Here is an 18,848-nt window from a genome sequence, read left to right as displayed (position 1 = left end):
TAGCAGACCTTCCTTGTGTATAAACATAGCACCTTGTCCAGGTCTGGCATGTTTCGGCTGATGCCCGAATTTGTGCAAGGACCCCACGGTCAGGCTCCTGGTTCCGGATCTTCAAGCTTCTTATTAGCACCTCCCGTATCCAACGCGGTATTGGCGGTCAGTATATACTATAAGCGCTCTATTTAAGCTTGCCTAGGCTCTAGAAGATTAGTTCGACTGAGTCTCATTCTATCATGATTCATGAGGTGTGGAAAAAAGCGCTGAACGGCTGGGGACGCTTTCGCCCGCAGCCGCGCCAGTGATCCAATTGGGAGTTTACGATAAGACTGGTGTTGAACTAAGATAGCTTATCGATAAGAGCATCTCCCGGGCTTACGTAAGCGGTGTCGAAACAAAGTCGAGGCAGGAGCGTTGCGATTGTGAGCCAAATTGCCAGGGCGAGGGTGAGGGTCTCCTGTAAAGCTGCGAAAGAATAGGAGCGAGATTGATACTATCAAGCTGCTAGGTCTTGTGCACGTATCTATCTGATTGCGTAGTGCGCTAGATAAAGCAATCAAGCAAGAGACAGGACGAATAAAAATCAGGCCCGAGATCCTGTCAACTCGTCTACCTGAAGCCAGGAAAACTCATGCCCACCAGAACAGCCCTCGCATCAGTGCTTCCATGAGCATAACTAAGCCCACAAACACCTCCGGGCTCTAGCATCAGCTCCAATTTCGATTCCAGACTCAGTCCTAACCATCTCTTGACAAAAGCTCGCAGGATGTGCCCGTGTGCAACTACCACTATGTCCATCCGATGCTGCTTTGCCAGCTCTTCTCCCTGAAGCCTGGCGATTTTCGAGATCATCCGGTCAAGCCGCTCTGCCACCTGTTGAGGCGACTCACATCCCTCACCCTCAGTCCCGTCTCTCCAGATATCCCACGGCTGATCTTGATCCAACCCTCGCGTTTTCCTAAGCTCGCGGATTTCTTGTGTGTAGAGTCCTTCGTAATCGCCGTAGCCCCATTCTGCCAGGTCGTCTGTCACCGTCCTCTCGCGCTCTAACTTCGTCCGAACCTCAGGGTCTCCCACTTGCTCTAGCAATATCTCCAGTGTTCGCCGTGCTCGGAGTCGAGGGCTGCAGAATATTTGACCTATCTTGCTAGTGTCGATCAGTCTTCCGGGGCCAAACACGACTGACGCCGTCTTTTGTATTTTGGCCTCGCCTTCGGGCAGCAGTGGGATATCTGTGACTCCAGTGTATCGACCGTTTCGCGACCACTCCGTTTCGCCTGTAAGTCATGATGGTCAATATTTTGAGAAGCCTGCACCTGAAACGTTCGAATCGGGAAAGTAATCGGCCAAGAGACGACGACGTTCTGTCATTGTTAGAATGATTTGCTTACCATGACGAATCAAAAACACTCGAGGAGTGGCCGCATCTTTGTCTGACATATTGACTTGGATAGTCAAGATCGCAAGTGAGTTGGAGAAGTAGGAGAAGGAGAAGGAAAAGACCACGAGCATGGGTCACGACGGGCTCCGCCTCGTACGCAGTCAAAGTAATTCCTTGACTCTGGAGGATGAGTAAAGTAAAATGGAGACCCTGGCTTCGAACTCGGTGGTGGGAATTATATAGACTCTGGGAAGTCCATGCGGAGGAAAGTATCAATTGAAGGCGACTGCTATGTATGTAGGTACATTAGTAGTACCCAACAAAAAACAAGCCGAATGGGCCACGCCCTCGGGATCACCATCCCTGGCAATCCGACGAGTTTGGCACCGTCGCCACAATCCGAGTAGGAGGGGAGTGTGCATTTTAAGACATTAAAATCGCTTTTGGATCAATGCTATCTGGAAGATATCAGAATGACAGAATGTGTGAGTCAGTGTGGAATCACCGCGGATCCTTGCAGTTTCTTATGCACCTCGCCTTGACGAACCTTCTGGGACATGCAGTGTGAGCCGGGTATTGATTTCAGAGTTGACTTTCTCGGGCGTCTCCAAGCTTGCAAGACCCCTGGAAAAGCCACTCCCGTTCTCCGAGGACCACGCTGATCAATTCGTAGATCACATTTGCATAAAAGTATAGGATCGGCACTGGCCGCATACTTCCACCCACTGGACTTTGCATCTAGTAGTGCTCATAGATTCACGCGGGTACAGTGTAGTCAACAGGAGAGCCATTGACTGTGATCCAACTTCCTTGCAGCCGACTATGATATGAGCGTCCAGGAAAGCCCGAGGCAGAACCTCAGGTGATAATATGAGCATCCCAATGGCGGTTTTCCAAACCATGCTGCGTTCCAGAAAATATGATTCCCTGCAAAATCCCATCACGCGTCCTGCTATGCTATGCTTTCACAACCAAATGAAGATGACGGAAGAAATGTTCGTCATGGTCATAACATCGTCCACAACCCAAGACTCCCGCTGTCATGTGCTTACAACTTTGTCAATCATCCATGTCTTGCCGTTTGCTTCCTCTTCCACAGGAAAGACCTAAGTATAGAATGTCAGCTCCCACTCGCGATAGCATATGTTGAATTCAGGACACCACTCACCTCGCGAAAGTATTCCTCCAAGCCCCGATAGCCCTCCCACAGTCCACGAGCTTCATCTGTTAATTTCCCGGGCTTGCCCTTGGCTGACCGGGGATCATGATTTTTGCTTATTGAAGCATGGTTGTTTCTGGGACCAATCGTATCGTTGCTCCCCTTTCGTTTAGACATGTAGGCAAAGTCCGGTCCTGGAAAATATGGGGCGTTGTACTTGCCAAACAGTATCTCTATTCCGGCGAGCTGCTGTCGGTAACCGTTTGGTACAGGTACATTCACCTCTATCTTGGGATCATAGACATAGTGGCATGGCCGTTCGAGCGCGCGTTGTGCCGCTTGACAAACCTGGACGGGCGTGAGGTTTTCGAAAGCCAATGCTATTCTAAAGTCGGAGCGACACGTCAGCCTAATATACATGTCGAATGAGTTTAAGACGAGTCACGAGCGCCGCATGAGGCATCGCCGGTTGTAGTATCGGCACCACCTTTGGCAAGGCTTCGGCGAGAATCGAAGTGTAGGTCACATTCACGAGTCTCTTATCCAGCAATAGAACGACATGAATTCGAGTAGCGGATCTTCTCAGGAGGAGCTTACCTGTGTCCATTCCACTTGCTTGGTCCGTCCTTGATGATTTGCAGCACCGCAGGTCCAAAATCATGCTCGGCGTCTAACCATGGCAATTTAGTGTCGGGATGGAAAGGTGCTCGCCATTCGAGATCCCCGTCCTCCTTGAATTTGAGACAGAATAAGGGGTATGGTAGACTGGTGAAGTTGTTGTTATAGATACCAGCATAAACAAAGGTTGCAGGGAGACCAAGTTGGCGGATATAGTTTTCGACCGTGAACTTGCAGCTCCACATCTGTAACGCTGGCCAGTTCGGATCGTGGATAGAGTGATCAGGCATGCTGCTGTAAATGAAATGTTGTATATTGCGTTTCTTGGCCGCGTTGGCGAGTGCCTTGCCAATCTTGACCTCGTCTCCAGCCAACGGGTTGGTATTGATGAAGGCAAGATGCGCGCCATCGAAAATTGTATCGATTAACACTTGGTTGTTGAGCAAGTGTCCCTCGAATAAGGTCACGTTTGGTAAGGCAGCCAGCTCCTCTGCTACCAACCCTTCCGATGAGTAGACCTGCGCGCGCACCGCATATCCAACTGCACTGACAGTGCGAATCAACGAGGCAGCCTGGCGACCAGTACCATTGACGATGGCTATAGTTTTTCTCGTATTTGGCATGTGGTAGATTGGTGCCTTATGAATTGGACTATCAAGGCTGAAGGGGCACTCGGGAACGACAGACCTTGGTAAGTATCGTGAGTTGGGGGGGGGGGGGGGGGGAGGGGGGAAACAGATATGAAAGGGATCTTGGGTTTTCGATAGACGTTTTCTCAGGTTTGAAGAAAATGACAATGACAGGAATGACGACAGAAACGTCAAGACCAGGAAATATCACACCATGAGGTCGGGTAGTCCCCAGCTGTTGGGACAACACCCAATTGATAGTATTAGATGACAAGTGGAAAGGCATCAATCCACAAAGGGCAATAAAACGAATGGATTCTCTTCCGTAATTCGGGCCCATTTGAGGACCCTTGGCTGCGCAAATTCTGCAAAGGTACTCAAAAGGTCTGCTACCGCCAAACCAGATGCAGCTTATTCTTTACGTAACCAGAGTTCGGCGTAGTGGCGGGGTGCTGGGACCACGTCGAGCACGACACTGGCACTTGGAACGTGCCGAAGAAACGTGGTCTGGGACCTGGATGAGGGGAATTCAGCAAGGCCTCCGTTATCAAAGGGCTAAAATCCCCAAACGGCGTTAGTGATGGACATTGCACAAACATTAGGAATGGGAGAGGATGATGCACTTTTGGGCCTCTCACGGTGTGCGCCGGAATTCCAGGGACATTCAAACCCTTAGCGGAAACGCGATGGAATTGCGGGGGATTGTCAGTTAAAGCGCGGGGAGGCTGCTTGTTTAGGTCTCACAAGGAGGAAGACGGGAGGATGGAGGAGGAGTATGAGACAGAGAGACGGCCTGTTTGTCAGGGTCATCCAGGCACCAATAGGGTACCGAGTACGGGGTACTAGGTAGCTAACCCCGTCCACGAAGTGTTTCCTCGTTGCGAGATTACCCTCATCTTTGGACTGACACACCCCTTATGATCGCAAGTGATGTAATTAGACTAAAAAGTGTGCATTTGCTGGTGGTGGTTTTGGTCCACGAGTGGTCGGGCTCCACCACAGCCTGAAGAAGGTGGTGCGCCCATTGGAGACAGATCTTCCGAGTAATCAAGCACAAGCTGGGCGGCGCAAATCCCGACGAGGCACATCTCCGCGGCCTGTCTGGCCCTCGATTTAACCATCCCGATCAGACTGTCAGATTGTGCGGTGAAATTCTCAACGAGAAGCTTAGCCCTCTCTTGACCAGGGGCCGCCAGATACTGGGATCAACAACCACGATACCCGTGCGTGGCCGAAGTGCTCGGCACTCCAATAGCCGGTGCAGCTACCGGTGCCACGACCCACGAGGCTTCGGAACCACGGCAATTGTCCATTCACTTGCCTGTGATTCTTTTCACCCCTAAGTTAGGCCCTAAAGTCCACTCAAAGTAAGCGGGTCAGTGGCCCAGGGGACCCTCAGAACCTTTGGCAAGAGCCATGTGTTGGATTGCTTGCCGTGGGTGGTGGTGGCGCAAATAACCGATGCAACTTTGCTGCCCCATAAGGCCTGCCCGTGCCTCTATGTGCCTTCTAGTCCTGTCGCCAACCAGATTTCTGGTCTCTGACCTGCGTGCAACCTCGCAGTTTCTAACTCTTCTGCATGAAGATGTGCTCCGGCCTGACGGAGCAGCATTACATGTGGGAGCAAGCCTGCATTTGCAGCTAGAAATAGCGGTGTCCGTCCTGATCCAGTGTGGTTTCGAAGGTGAACGGATGCGCCAAGTGACAGAAGGTATCTGAGAACCGCAAGGCTCGGACCTGTCGCTGCGAGATGGACTGGCGTGTTCCCGGAATAGTCTGCACGATTTATGAGTTGACTGTCATCATGTAAAAGGTCTTTGACCTTTTCAATATCGCCACTAGCAATCGCATATGCGATCGCAGTCAGCTGGGTGATGGGCGATGAGAGCTCGCCAGTTGGATGGCTAAAGATTGTCCCGGCATTCTCAGTCAATTCGCCCCGAATCGACTTCGCCATGTCTCTGGCAACTGACTCCGGCGACGCTCCTGGAAGAGCTAGAAGGTAGGACAGTTTGGTCAAAGCCGCTTCGGTCGTCATATCACCACCAGCAACAACGCCTGCCCGGCCAAGAACCATACCAGGCGCGTAGAGTGGATTGACACTTCCTGTTAGGCACTGGGTAATGTTAACAATCACTATTCCGCGTTGTACCGCCTCAGCTATGACCTGTGTCAACTTGTTGTCATGCCCACTGGGAGCATTTCCAGCACCAAATGTCTCCAATACCAGACCGCGTAGGTCCTCTGTGCGCAGGACAGCCTCTACCATCTTGGGTTTGATACCTGGAAAGATGCGTAGGCAAGCTACGTAATGGATATGAAGGTCTTTTTGAATGCTGAATGGCTGCAATATGGTGGATCTCGTCACCAAGTTCCACGCAACATGAGTATCCATTGCAGTGATTCTGGCAAGAGGAGGGAGGTTGGGTGATGCAAACGCATCAAACGCGCTTGCAGAGATCTTTGTCGTTCTGTTCCCTCGAAAGAGAGTCGAGTTGAAGCAAAGGCAAACCTCTGGGACCATAAAGTGACCTGCTATGTCCATTGAATCCAGTAAGTTCTCAAGAGCATCATTTTTTCTCTCCGAGAAAGGAACCTGTGAGCCTTCACAAACCAGTCAGCCGGGTGCGTTGCATGTCTGATGTATTGCCCTCCAGCATGCCGCTATCTACCAGGCCAATACCATCCAACAACGGTGCGCAACGCTTCAACTCGAGCGTAGGGGCATTTGCGATGGCTATGACAAAATATGGATGCTGCCCCTGGACCAATAGAGTCCACTGGCGACACAATGGAAAACATACCGGTGACTATTACTGGCTTGCCCAGGTTCTGCAGCATGAAGCTAAGGGCAGAACATGTGTAAGCCAGGCTGTCCGTGCCATGGAGGACAACAAAGCCGTCAAACAACTTGTAGTTGCGAAAAATGGTCTGCGCAATTTCTGCCCAACCTTTACTGTCAATCGACGACGAGTCTAGTAGTGTTTCAAATTCAAGAACAGCATATCTAGCTAGTCTCAGCGATATTCATTGTCAGTATTGGGAGCTCCAGCCAGGTCGAGCCCTCGTACCATGGCTTGACTGCTGGCATGAAGTGAGCGAACAGTTCCAACTGACCTTATGCGTTTTCCATATACACTGGTTGGAGTCCGTAAACTGTGAAGCTCGCCCATTCCGTCGGGACCGTCGTGGAACCTCACCTCTATGGGCTCATGCGTCTCGCCATCGTTGAATTCTGGTCTTGGAGCCATGCAACGTTCCAGGAAGTTCCTTGCGGGGATAAGTCCATTTGGCGATTTTTGCATGCATATGGTTCCTCCGGTCATCACAATCAGTACGCGCGCCTCTGGAGTATGCCCCGAAGACATAGTGCTGATCACTGGAAACAATTTAGAGGCAAGTCTTGCACGACCGAATGGCAACACGCACTTCTTGTCAGTAGGCTCATGGGCTCGCCGTTTGGATCTAAACTGGTGAGGACCAATGCTGACACTCGAAAATAGGTGCACTTACCAGCCATTTTACGAAAAGTTGAACAATTTTGGTTCTGTGTGGAAGTTTGATACCAATTTGACTGCTCTAATTAGTCAATCACCAGCACTCTTCTAGAATCCACGTCCGGTTGGGAGGAAAATTTGGGTTTGTTGTATGCGCTGATATGCGCGTTACTCCGATCGGCATACTCCCTACAAAGTCCATAGGCATTTTAGGCATCTCCGCACACCAATCGCAACCCGACTGGTGCCCAGAGCGCTCGACAAGGCCATTTCCAGCTGGGTGTGCATTTCTCTGGAGTGCCATCTTGCAATTTTTACGCCACTTTTGGTAGCCTCGTCTGCTGCAACTGGCGCAGAGGCAGAGTGATTTCAAGCTAAAGCTGTAGGTGAGGTGCATGCGTGATGCAGATTGGAATCGTCTAAGTAAGTCTTCAACCACCTGCTAATATAAGTGGTTAGCTGCAGGTGGCCCGATAGAGGATGGGGAGTGCGAGTCTTAGTTAAAATTGTCAGGAATGCTCCCCGTTTTTACCAGTTTGAATTAGCGTCTGGAGGACATGTACCCCTCATGATTCATGACCCCTCGGCCTCCGCCTTGCCTCCTACTTTTTGCCTTGTTGCTGAATGGCGATAGATGATAGACGATAGACGCAACGGGGCTGCAAGGCAGCCCTTTTGCCAACATGACGGATAGGCTGTCTTTCAGACAAAATTTGCTATGCTTCCTCACTCCATTTGTTCCACGCGCTGTACGTCATGCAAAAGACCTTTCCTCCTTTCTGTGCGGAGCTTAACGCGCATCGCTATTTGGGCGGTGGAAAATTGCGTTCAGTCAAATGATTTGAGCAACCTTCTAAGATGATACTGCACAATATCTGAGATTGGCTCGCGGAAACTCGCAGGCGCATGACAAAGAATGGCGATCCCACACGTGCGACACTGATGGAAGGGAGAGCAGCAGAGGGAGGATGTGAATAGGCAGCCAGCAGGGATTTTGATCTCATCTGGGTGTGCAATCTGGCTGCACCGGCGGCCACAGGTAGGGAGCCTGACCAGCCAGACTCACATCCTAACCCGTGATGCAAACAACGAAAGATTGCTTGTAAGGTGAATGGATGAAGTTGAGGGGTCGCGTGGGTTCAGCGTCCTCATGAAAAGGAGATTGGTGCCATCGGCTCGGTGGGCATAAAATGGAAGAGAGTCGATGAAAAGGGATGGTGCGATCCCCGGGCTTTGCTTCCACTCGTTCCATCTCTCAGCTCCAAATGGCATCCTAGCATGATCAACACACCAGTAACGCCTTCGGCAAGCCAGCTAGAATGATATCCTAGTATCTTTTGCGCAAGCATGCACCTTTTGCTGGATTGAGTGAAGCATTGAGTGAAGCATTGAGTGTCAAGGCCAAACAACTACTGGATAAGGAAATTTATATCCATCACTGGAGGATCCGTGACGGCGTTGGTTGTGTTGGTTGAGCAGTGGCTTAGGCTGCGACAGCGCTCTGGCCATCTTGTGCGGGACATCGACAAAAGGGCAACGGGGACAGAGGAGCTCTTGCGTTTGTGCCAGACCGCCAACTGCCGTCGAGGAGCATCGGGGTTGCTTCATTCAAAGAAGCCACTGACAAGCAGCATTGACGAATCCTGGGAGATTGACGATTGGAAAGCAGGATGAGACACAAGTGAATTGAGAAAGAAAGTTGATACATTCTCGATTTTGAGATTGAGAAGGAGAAGCGTCTTCCGCAGCGCCAGCCCGACGTTGAGAGGTTCTGGTTGTTCAGGTCTATGACGGCACCGGCGACTGCCACTGCCACTGGCACTCCCACGAACGCGATCGCGAGAATTGCCAGACGCGTGTCTCTTGCCGCGACAAACAGGAACAGGAACAGGAACAGGAACAGGAGCGATCAAGGCACGTGAGCTCGTATGACTCGCTCCTTCCTATCACTACTGGTATCAACGGTTCTTCTTTCATTCGCCTCTCGCCTCGCGCGCCTCGCTCTCTTCGTCGACTTGATATTCTTCCGCAGGCTTGACCCTGACCATTATTCATTTCCATCGCACTCATTATTCAGTTCAACTCCTCCAAAAAAATCTCCCACACACTCCTTTGGCTTCTCGATCCCTGACTCTTTCCGACTGTGTCGTCCATTCAGTCCATCCACCTTTCAACTTAGCTGTCCAGTCGATCTGAACAGCAGACTCACAACTAACAACATCTTAACGCCACCTCAAACCTATCCATCTAGGACACGAACTTTCCCAAGCCAGGCCATTTCTTGTTCTCCTTGACCACATAATCACCTCTCACCTTTCCGCCAACCTTGCTACCGCTCCTTGCTACCTCCTCTTCGACAGACCGACACTGCTGTCTTCCTACAATGCCAACTGCTCGGGTCAAGTTGAAAATCAATCCCATCAATTCGATTATGTTGGTCTATGCCGCGTTCATGATTGCCCCTGTTCAGGCCTTTTGGCGGCACTTGTGCTTTGGAGAGCTGGGAACCGGACGAGTCGATCCGATAATGGCCCCTGGTGTACCCTCCATCCACGCTCACGTTCTCTTCGGCGCCTCAAGTTAGTGTCGGCCATTTTGTTTGGTTACGCTATTTCCACTGACATGATACAGACTTGGGGCTCGACCCCACCATTGACGACCTGTTGGACTCAAACTGCACGAGCTGTTCCATTCTTCAAGACAAGTCTGTATACTGGACTCCTCGCATGTACTTCCAGCACCAGAATGGCTCCTTCGAGTCTGTTGCTACCGTTGGCGGGATGACTGTGTAAGTCACCTCCACCAGCATCCTCCTTTGTCCACAATCTGATCTCTTTGGATTCTAGCTATTATTTCACTGAAGGTTCAGGTGATGGCAACCCTACTGTTGCCTTCCCACAGAACTTTCGCATGATCGCAGGAGATGCCTTGAAGCGCTCTTTTTATGGTCCCAACCCTGATCCACCCATGTCCGAATGGAAAGCCAGCGACAAGACCCAACAGGCTCTGACGGAGAAAGCCATTGGCTTCAACTGCCTCCATTACAGCGCTGGAACGAATGAGGGTTCGATAGAACATCACGGCCTGCGAAACAAGACTTTCATCGACTCTACCTGCACCGATGGAATCCGCGCTGAGCTGATGTTCCCATCTTGTTGGAACGGCCAAGATCTCGACAGCAATAACCACACTACCCATGTCGCCTACCCTGATCAGATCAAGTATGGCAATTGCCCTGAAGGATACCCTGTCAGACTACCCACACTTTTCTATGAGACCATCTACAACACACCTGCCTTCGAGGACCTCGATGGCCAGTTTGTTTTTGCGAACGGTGATCCCACCGGTTACGGCTATCATGGTGATTTTATTTGCGGCTGGGAAGATGGTGTGTTACAGAGTGCCATTGACAACCCATATTGTACCGGAACCCCAAGTGAACCAGGATCTGGTCTCCAAGAAAGCTGTCCTATCTTTGAGCTTCAGAGCAGCTACCTCGCCACACAGTGCAAGATGGAAATCCCAGAAGTTCTGCAAAACGATTCCGTCAAGTTTGCCCCAATCCTACCCGGCCATGTAAAAATTCAGGCTGGTCCTGAGCGCGCAGTAATTGCTGGTCATGCTGCTGCTTCATCAAGCCAGAGCCTACAACCAACCCCTGCTCCTGGGTCTTCGTCGCTGGCGTGTCACACATCAGCTCTAACAGCCCCTATGACATCAACTTCTTCTGGACAAGGACACGTGCAAGTTACAGACACGCCGATCTCGCCCAATTCCAATCAAGTCATCAGTACTACCACCATCTACATGAGTGATGGTGTCGAGGTAGACATGGTGCTGGTCGAGGAAATTGTCACGGTCACGGCCGTGGAGAGTGTGCCGGCTGATGAAGCCCGCAAGCGACATTTACATCGCCATCGGTCCAACGGCTGAAGTAACTGGATCTAGCGTGGCTATCCGGCTATAGGCTGCCTATGCGGCGGCATGTTGGGTATCCAGGCGACCCCAGATATGTCTTGGAAATGATGATCACCTGATGACATGGATTTTCACATGAGAGAAAGCCGGGTGCTTTAACGATGTTCATGAATTGCGCTTGATTTTGCTTTGATATGACCCGGAGAATGAATCAGTCTGCGAAGGAAATGATACCAGGGTCTCATCAGAGCCATTTCTGTGAGCTGATAGTTGATCACACATGATCACAATGGAATAAGTCCTGACTGCTATGTGCCACTGACTTGTCGAAGTCATTCAATGGGAAAGATAATGACACTAGTCTCGTGTGCTCTAATTAATCGTAGCCACTACTGACGGGACGTTAGATGTACCTACCTGGTACCCAGGTACATACCGTAAAAGTCAAGTCACGGGATCTCGCGAAAATAGCGCAAATTAAAGGCTCCACAGTTGAATTGATTGGGGCCGCGCGTGCCGGGGACTGTGTTTGTCCTTTCGCACTTCATACGTTGAGATGGGCTGATCGAGAACTGCAACTTCATGGACTAATCGTTACTTCTAAAACATCTACGCCGCGATAAGTTGGCACTAGAACCTGCAAATCAAGTACATCTACGTGGTGCCTCCTTATTTAGGAGCCCATCGAAGATCATCGACCCGGACATGTCCAACACCAAGAGGGACGCCGCGGCGATCATCGCCAGCGCCTCACGGCACAAAACGCCGCCAGCGACCAGCGACTACAAGAACCACCCAGCCAAACAAATCTGGTGCGACACGCAGTGGTCGAATCTGAGCATGCAGGCGAAGAAGCTCGAGCTGCCGGAACTGCCGTACTTCGACCCGGAGACCATGCTGCTGAGCAAGGAGGTCAACATCAAACTATGGGAGCAGCTTGTAAGTTTGTAATTTGTCCACGCCATTCTCCAGCTCCTCCCTTTCTTGTTGCACTTTCTCTATCCTTGACGGAGCTGGTATCTATGACGTGACGCGGATTGCCAAAGCCCGAAACCCACGGAAATGGGATGATAGGGCGGTGCGAGCTAACCAGGCTGTACTTTAGAAACGCCTGTTCGACCATCTCGGCCCGGACAAGGCGCCGTTCGCCACGCCCGTCATGAAAAAGGGCGGGGTCGTCAAGTGGCACAGTTTCCTCAACGACGACCGGGGTGACGAGGCCGAGGTCTACGACTCCGTCGTCGACGCGTTCATGAGCAATGCCAAGAACCGTGGTGAATATTTGAAGGACATTTGAGGCTCGCCCCTTGCTTAAATTTCACTGCGAACGTCGAACGGTGATGCAGTTTGACGCCTGAAATTTCATTCCTCAACGGAAGGGCGGGGATAGCCCCTTTGGGATTGTCGACGACGTGATGAAAGGAATTGGGGGTGCACGGGGCGATTGGAAATCTTCGAAGCGTTCAAAAGTGATCTGAAAATGAAGGGCATGAGTACAATGCTACGATTATGGACAGGATGGTCACTCATGCATGTGGGAGATCGATATGTGTTGCCGCTTTGAGATGGTTTGTCTTGTACCATGGGACCTTACAATGCCTTGAGCCTTGGGCCATGAATATAGGAGAAACAAACGATTGTGCAATGTCATTTAAACGGGTACATATGATTGCCCCGTAGTCACGGTTTGCAATGGTTCGAATCTCCAGGGCGGGTATCAGCATTCCGTTTCCGAATTCTCCTGTGAACTTGTGGCTGGCAGCGTTGGAGCACTGAACTTGCTAACATCAGTCTGCCGATATTCCGAGTTTTCCTCATTCGGCTTCTTATTTGCAGTGTGTCACAAAGTGTAGCTCGACCAACCACCAATTGTGCAACCTCTGGTGGTGATCCATTCACATGACTGCCACAGTCCTCGCGTTCAAACTCAGTGTGAGAGTCCTAGGTACTCTCATTGTCGATTAAGTTGCCTCACCTTCATTCGAACAGGCCTAGGTAGCATAAATCCAAGTCCAATCGTACGTAAGGGCATTTAGCGGACTTTAAGGCTTTCTATCATGGCAGAATGAAAGTCAACCTCTGATGCCAGTCTTTCAATTGGACATCTGAGTTTAGCCATATTCAGTTCTGTCGTCGACCTGTGGTGGGACTTCTGGAAAGCCTGTGTCCATTCCCGGTGCCCACCCGTCCAGGAAGTTCAAGCTCATTGGACTTGTGTCGAGATGGGAGAAGTTTATCAACTCTCCGTCGGGTAGAATAAACATCTCTGGGTCCAGAAATGGATGAAAGAGATCTTGGATGTGCTCAGAGTAAATATCAGTGCCCGTCGATGGGTTGAACGACATGTACGAGAGTTCTGGATCTGGGTGACTTTGCGCGAGCTCAGCAGTTATTGAGATTGGATCGTCGTCTTCATCGACTGAAGCAGGCTTTGATTTTGACAAAACTCCTGCCCAGACAAGTCAGCACACGTTTGAGGAAGTGGTTTAACGACCCTACCTGTTTGGCCAGCTGAGCTCTGAAGACTATCTCCTTCGGCACCCAGGCTGGGTACCTCGCCTTTTTTCAAAAAGTCACCGTTTTCGCTCCAGAGTATGTGAGTGTGGCCAAGTATGGAGTCTCTGGCGCGAGTGCTATGCATGCGGATCCCTTTCAATTTACTTGCATCTAAATACTTTGGCTCATTCTCAAGGAAAGAAGGGGCTCTGGAATGAATCTTGTATATGTAACGGAGGTGAACTTCCTGACAACAGCGTCAGCTCAGACTTCTAGGGAAGCGGAGTGACTTCAAGCGCACCAGGATCGCGGCAAACTTCCAATGCTTTGCTAACACGCGAATCATGGCAGCGTTAGTTTTGACATTCGCATAGGCACTTTCTCTGACTGGTTGCTCGCAGCACCAAATAAAGGGCACCTGGATGGCACAGCCACAGTATGCGGCGTAGGCCACGAAACTTGGGATGGCACTAGGTTCGGGATAATGTTTGAGAACCGCCTCAAACAATGTGGAGGCCTCACGAGCATGGTCGAATGCGACGATGGCGGAGAGACGTCGAGCGGCCGGCCAAGCATCATCCTCTGTGCTCCATGAGAAGAGAGGAATTATAGAAGCATGGATGGCAGTCAAGCATTGACGGTAAACAGTTTGCATGAGAAGGATTTTCGGTAAGAGGCCTGTAGGTATGGTTGAAATATTCGAAGGAGTAACCTGGAATTGGTCCGGGAGCTTCGACCACCATTGTGATATTTTGGCATCTAGGGCGTAGATTGCGCACATCCTTGTGGAGACATTTGGTTGAGGTGTTCTGATCAGAACAGAAACCTCGTGCCTGGTAACCGATTAGCAAAGCGCTGCTTGAAGAACCGGTCAACATGCCACAAAGTAAGCGAGCGACTCAGTTCCGCGTAGAGACTTCCGTTACTAAAGCCACACTCTAGAAAGATCGGTGTAACGTCGGCGATACCTGCAACGAAGTCTTCCTCCGGCCACGGGAGAGGAAGCTTCAAGGTTCTCTCAGAAGGCCTGTCTGCTGTTGCAGATTCTGCGGAATGACAATTCATGAGATAATGGGCCCAAAAGCGGCGCCTTAGGATCTCAGAATCCAAGCCAGTTCCAGTTCGATACTTTTCACTACCCAGTCCTAGAAGACTCACTATTAGTGAAGCATTTCCTGCAAATGCTTTGGTCAACACGGTCTGGTCCGAGATCCTCAAGGGGCAACTTGGAACTACCTTTGAGAACGTAGCATCGGCGCCATTCGCCGCGACTGTACCAAAACAGAGCAAGGTTCAACAGCGTCACAACATTGTCTTCATGAGGGGTCTCGATCTCTTGAAGAACTAGTTTGCCTGCACGCTCCGCCCATTCTATGCAAAATCCATTGTCTAGAAGAGAAGTCTGACTATTTGCATCCCGGTAGAAGCTGGCCGTGAGAAGTCAGTAGAGAAAAGAAGATGGAAGTTCGAGAGCCCCACACTGCGGCGAAGGCACAGACACTTAGTACCAAATGAGGCCGAGCAGTACGCCTTGTCAGTGACTGCAAGAACAATTGTTTGTGGAGCAGTAGCGAGGCGTTGTAGACATGGGAATAAAAGACATCGATCAGGCTCGACAAGAGTGTTCTCGGAATCCCAAGATAATGGTCCTGGGCTGGCAGCGTGGGGATTGATTCCTCATACGGCATACGCAGAATCTGGGCACACGCCTCCTGACCCCGTCCTTGTGAAAACTGGCCTCCTTCGAACTCGCCTGAAGCATTCAACTCAGGTGTTGATGTCGATTTTGTCAGCTGCGAAGGTGCATGGCCCGAAACAATGACTGAAGCATATGTGCAGGTTCGTCTCAGGCGAGTGCATCTTTTGCAGCTCGGCCGCTCACCAGAGCAGCGCACCTATTGTTTGTTAGCTGTGCTCATCAATTTGAAAACGTCTCGAGCGAGGCGAAGCCACAGAGAAGCTTACTTTTTGGGTCTTGCACTGACCGCATGCCTTACGAGGGCGACCGGAACCCGCGAGCATGAGGAATCCCGATTAGCTGCTGGAGAACCGAAGAAGAATGGTGATGAAGATGTTGTAGTCAGGGACCATGCCATCAGCGACGGACAATAATATGGGGTTCGGAAAATGGAGAAGGAGATTCGGAAAATCAGCGCCACAGCCTTAAAGACGTGGCGTCAACAGCCACATATTTGCTGATCTGCACTGTCCTGTACCTTACGCGGTACTCTCACTTGCCCTGAGACCCTCGGTAGATACTGGGTAGGCGTACGTAGCTAGTAGGTCCTTGGCCTGGAGGATGCTACTCGTAAGTACATCTAATTCCAATGACTGCAGTTGAGGAGATTTCCGCGCACCTTGAGCTAGATTCACGTGCTCCTGATCCCGTGGTTTCCCGAGTATACTCGGAAAACCTCCGGCGAGGAAGTGCCGAGTACGACGTCCACATCATCAATTGCAATAATATATCCAGCAGAAGGCCTCAGGTCCAACTTCTAGAAAGTCCTGAAACCAATGCGCGAAAGAACAGTTCCATCATCAGTGCAAGTAGCTCGGTCCATCTGGTTGAAGGGCCTTCCGAGATGTCAAGCTCAACAGGTATAAAGAAGCACACCGATTCACTACCCTCCAATCTTGCCAATCCGACCATCCACATTACTTCTCACGACCCAGCCACAGCCAAAGCAGTGGTACACTCATCGAAAAAGAACCCATGGACTTACTTTCGAGACGATACAGTCGGGTTCAATGTGGTCTACACAACTGGCAAATTCCCCGTCTCGCTGAATGATGAGGTTGACATCAAAGCACATGAGCAGACGATTGAGTCCGGAACTCTAGGCCTTGTTAAACCCGGCGGTACAGTCTGCCGCATCGTCGACTTTGGACCGGGCAATGCTCCGCTCATGCACCGTACACAAAGCCTCGACTATGGCATCGTCCTAGAGGGTACGGTTGAGATGCGTCTAGACGATGAATCAGTCACAATCCTCAACAAAGGTGATATCGCAGTTCAGAGAGGAACGATGCACGAATGGAGCAATCATCACAAGAACGAATGGGCCAGAATGTTGTTTGTGCTGCAAGACAGTGAGCCCGTTATTGTTGCAGGTCAAAGATTGAAAGAGGATTTGGGTGGAAGCCATAGCGATGTGCCACCAAGTAGAAATGACCAATGATTGCTGCCTGGTGATAGCAGCGGCTTGTTGATCCAGCGATGGAGAGCGAGCTTCAGCAGTACTAAATTGACATCAAGCAATGGGACAGCCGATAAGTAAGTGTTCTTGGACCTCGAGTTCCCCGAGGAGACTCCCGAGGTGATCAGCTTAGGATGATTGCACTAGTTAGTCATGAGGCCGCAGCTGACCCTGGCGTCAAGATACTCGTAGAGCGGTGGGGTTCGTAACGATTTGTCCTTGTTTCAAGAATCACTTATGGCTGAATGCAAGCGCATGTTGTGCCTCATGGGGCCAGCCGAGTCGATTGGCCTTGGCGATCATTAATTAGGCTCTGCACGGGCAACAAGTCGGGGATTAGGGAACCCTCAAGCTGGCTTGTGATCAGTGGTGAATCGTGGTCGATAGATCATTCGTCGGCGCATTTGATGGCGATTGGGTCAACTGAGCATCGGGCAATCTCTGAAGTTGGGGTGCGTCTCGGATGCAGACGTTCGGGCCGACTTTCGAGACGCTGGGTAGAGTGCATAGAAGCTGAGAATCTAATGGTGCTTGGGCATGGCTGACTGACATAAGGTTTGATGGTTGAGAGCGATGAAAGCGGCAGATCCAGTTTTCTGAGATGGACGCGGGTCTTGCGGACGGTCCATTATTAGGGGTCGACGAGACTGCATTGGTGGTATTGTGCTTGAGAGTAAAAATCCCTGCTGACGGTGAGTAGAGTGGTGCGAGCCATGACGGAGGAGAAGGGGAGTGTGAGTGTTATATTATTAGTAATTTGAGGTACTCTGCACAGTCACCCAACAGTACATGCGAGAGACATGGCGAGGCCAGCAAAAATGAAGTAGTAGGAATCGAGAATAACGATGGTGAGCAAGGGTGACGCACAAAGCTGTTCAGGGTCTACCCAGAGTCAACACAAAACTTCGTCCCTGGAGCAACTCATGCACGCCTCAATCCGTAGACTTTGAGTTTTTGACCCGAAAACCCAGACCCGACCTTTTACGAGAAAAGTGGTCGATAGTTGCGCCATCAAATCTCAGGTCTCCGATTTGGCCAGACTACGAAGTCCTGAGTCCTGAGGCCTGGGTCCTTATGCGCAGTCCCCATGAGTACATACATCCGTTGGAGGTGCTCCATACTGGATATGTAGCCTGGACGTTGGGGTTTGACACCAGGGTGCCCTTGCCTAAGTGAGTATGAGGTCCGGGACGCTGTTGCAGTTGGGGGATGCCCTGTGCGTGGGCGTGGGTGGCGTGGGTGGCGTGGGTGGCATGGTGGGCATCATACGTAGGTGGCCATGGGCCTACATAGCACAGAGTTCGGAGTTTCAGAAGCGAGACTCGAGGGTACGAGGATCGAGGACTGCCTCAATGAGCTCTTCCTCCTCTCGATCATTCTTGATTGATCAATGACCGGGTGCAGGAACGGAATCTCACTTTCTTTTCTTCTGGCGTGAAGGCGAGCGAGCTCCGGAAATAGGGGAATTAACTGCAACTACCTCATGGAGGATGGACCTGTATTGCTGCAGGATGTTATCCGTGGGGAGGACGGAGTACAGTGACGGTAGCATTTGGGCGCCCTGGTGGTCGGTACTGATTTTTACCCAGGTATGGCACTTGGTAGAGCGTGGCCTTTTGGTTTCGGCTGCTTCTGTGATGAAACAACCTACAGGCTCAGGCTGTTGGTACTGGGTAGTAGTAGGTCCTGTGGCAGGAACTCGTCGTAGTCGTCCCGTTTATTATTAGTACGGAGCACTACTCGTAGGAGCCTTAGGTAAGGCACAAATACTCGTCCTGTCCGGAGGACGTGGATGAGAAACACCAATTCCCTGGACTCGATTTTAATGTTACCTTACTCGGCGTGCCTTTGCATGCATGAGCCTCCCAAGCGGCAACAGAGCGGCGGCTGGGCAAATAGTAACCCGTTTCGAGGTACTTTTGTGAAGGACGGCCTGAACCTGGCCTCCTTGGGGTG

General features: G+C 50.9%; 7 protein-coding genes across 7 annotated transcripts; 3 read left to right on the top strand and 4 right to left on the bottom strand.

Moving 5' to 3' along the window:
* Nucleotides 1-606: 606 nt before the first annotated feature.
* A1O9_08999 (uncharacterized protein) lies at nucleotides 607-1,437 on the bottom strand (the record flags this gene model as incomplete). Its single annotated transcript, XM_013401693.1, has 2 exons — nucleotides 607-1,274; nucleotides 1,389-1,437. 2 exons carry the CDS (start codon nucleotides 1,435-1,437, stop codon nucleotides 607-609), a joined length of 717 nt encoding a protein of 238 aa, XP_013257147.1.
* Nucleotides 1,438-2,418: 981 nt separating this feature from the next.
* Nucleotides 2,419-3,778, bottom strand: A1O9_08998 (nitrogen metabolite repression protein nmrA; the record flags this gene model as incomplete). The annotated part of the gene is made up of 3 exons (XM_013401692.1): nucleotides 2,419-2,484; nucleotides 2,547-2,922; nucleotides 3,135-3,778. 3 exons carry the CDS (start codon nucleotides 3,776-3,778, stop codon nucleotides 2,419-2,421), a joined length of 1,086 nt encoding a protein of 361 aa, XP_013257146.1.
* A 1,504-nt stretch (nucleotides 3,779-5,282) lies between these two features.
* A1O9_08997 (L-asparaginase) lies at nucleotides 5,283-7,152 on the bottom strand (the record flags this gene model as incomplete). The annotated part of the gene is made up of 3 exons (XM_013401691.1): nucleotides 5,283-6,388; nucleotides 6,589-6,791; nucleotides 6,902-7,152. 3 exons carry the CDS (start codon nucleotides 7,150-7,152, stop codon nucleotides 5,283-5,285), a joined length of 1,560 nt encoding a protein of 519 aa, XP_013257145.1.
* Nucleotides 7,153-9,664: 2,512 nt separating this feature from the next.
* Nucleotides 9,665-11,214, top strand: A1O9_08996 (uncharacterized protein; the record flags this gene model as incomplete). The annotated part of the gene is made up of 3 exons (XM_013401690.1): nucleotides 9,665-9,860; nucleotides 9,913-10,069; nucleotides 10,128-11,214. The coding sequence occupies 3 exons, from the start codon at nucleotides 9,665-9,667 to the stop codon at nucleotides 11,212-11,214; spliced, it is 1,440 nt and encodes a 479-aa protein (XP_013257144.1).
* Nucleotides 11,215-11,805: 591 nt separating this feature from the next.
* Nucleotides 11,806-12,490, top strand: A1O9_08995 (uncharacterized protein; the record flags this gene model as incomplete). The annotated part of the gene is made up of 2 exons (XM_013401689.1): nucleotides 11,806-12,138; nucleotides 12,305-12,490. Coding segments are annotated over 2 exons (519 nt in total), but the record flags the coding sequence as incomplete, so codon positions are not given.
* An 820-nt stretch (nucleotides 12,491-13,310) lies between these two features.
* Nucleotides 13,311-15,717, bottom strand: A1O9_08994 (uncharacterized protein; the record flags this gene model as incomplete). Its single annotated transcript, XM_013401688.1, has 7 exons — nucleotides 13,311-13,648; nucleotides 13,699-13,942; nucleotides 13,997-14,528; nucleotides 14,579-14,840; nucleotides 14,893-15,122; nucleotides 15,175-15,590; nucleotides 15,661-15,717. The coding sequence occupies 7 exons, from the start codon at nucleotides 15,715-15,717 to the stop codon at nucleotides 13,311-13,313; spliced, it is 2,079 nt and encodes a 692-aa protein (XP_013257142.1).
* Nucleotides 15,718-16,277: 560 nt separating this feature from the next.
* A1O9_08993 (uncharacterized protein) lies at nucleotides 16,278-16,874 on the top strand (the record flags this gene model as incomplete). The annotated part of the gene is made up of 1 exon (XM_013401687.1): nucleotides 16,278-16,874. The coding sequence occupies one exon, from the start codon at nucleotides 16,278-16,280 to the stop codon at nucleotides 16,872-16,874; it is 597 nt and encodes a 198-aa protein (XP_013257141.1).
* Nucleotides 16,875-18,848: the final 1,974 nt, after the last annotated feature.

The sequence above is a fragment of the Exophiala aquamarina genome (assembly GCF_000709125.1).
Source record: "Exophiala aquamarina CBS 119918 chromosome Unknown aczIA-supercont1.9, whole genome shotgun sequence".
NCBI lineage: Eukaryota > Fungi > Ascomycota > Eurotiomycetes > Chaetothyriales > Herpotrichiellaceae > Exophiala > Exophiala aquamarina.
The sequence above is the reverse complement of the archived record's forward strand: the minus strand, read 5'-3'. Positions and strand labels throughout refer to the sequence as shown.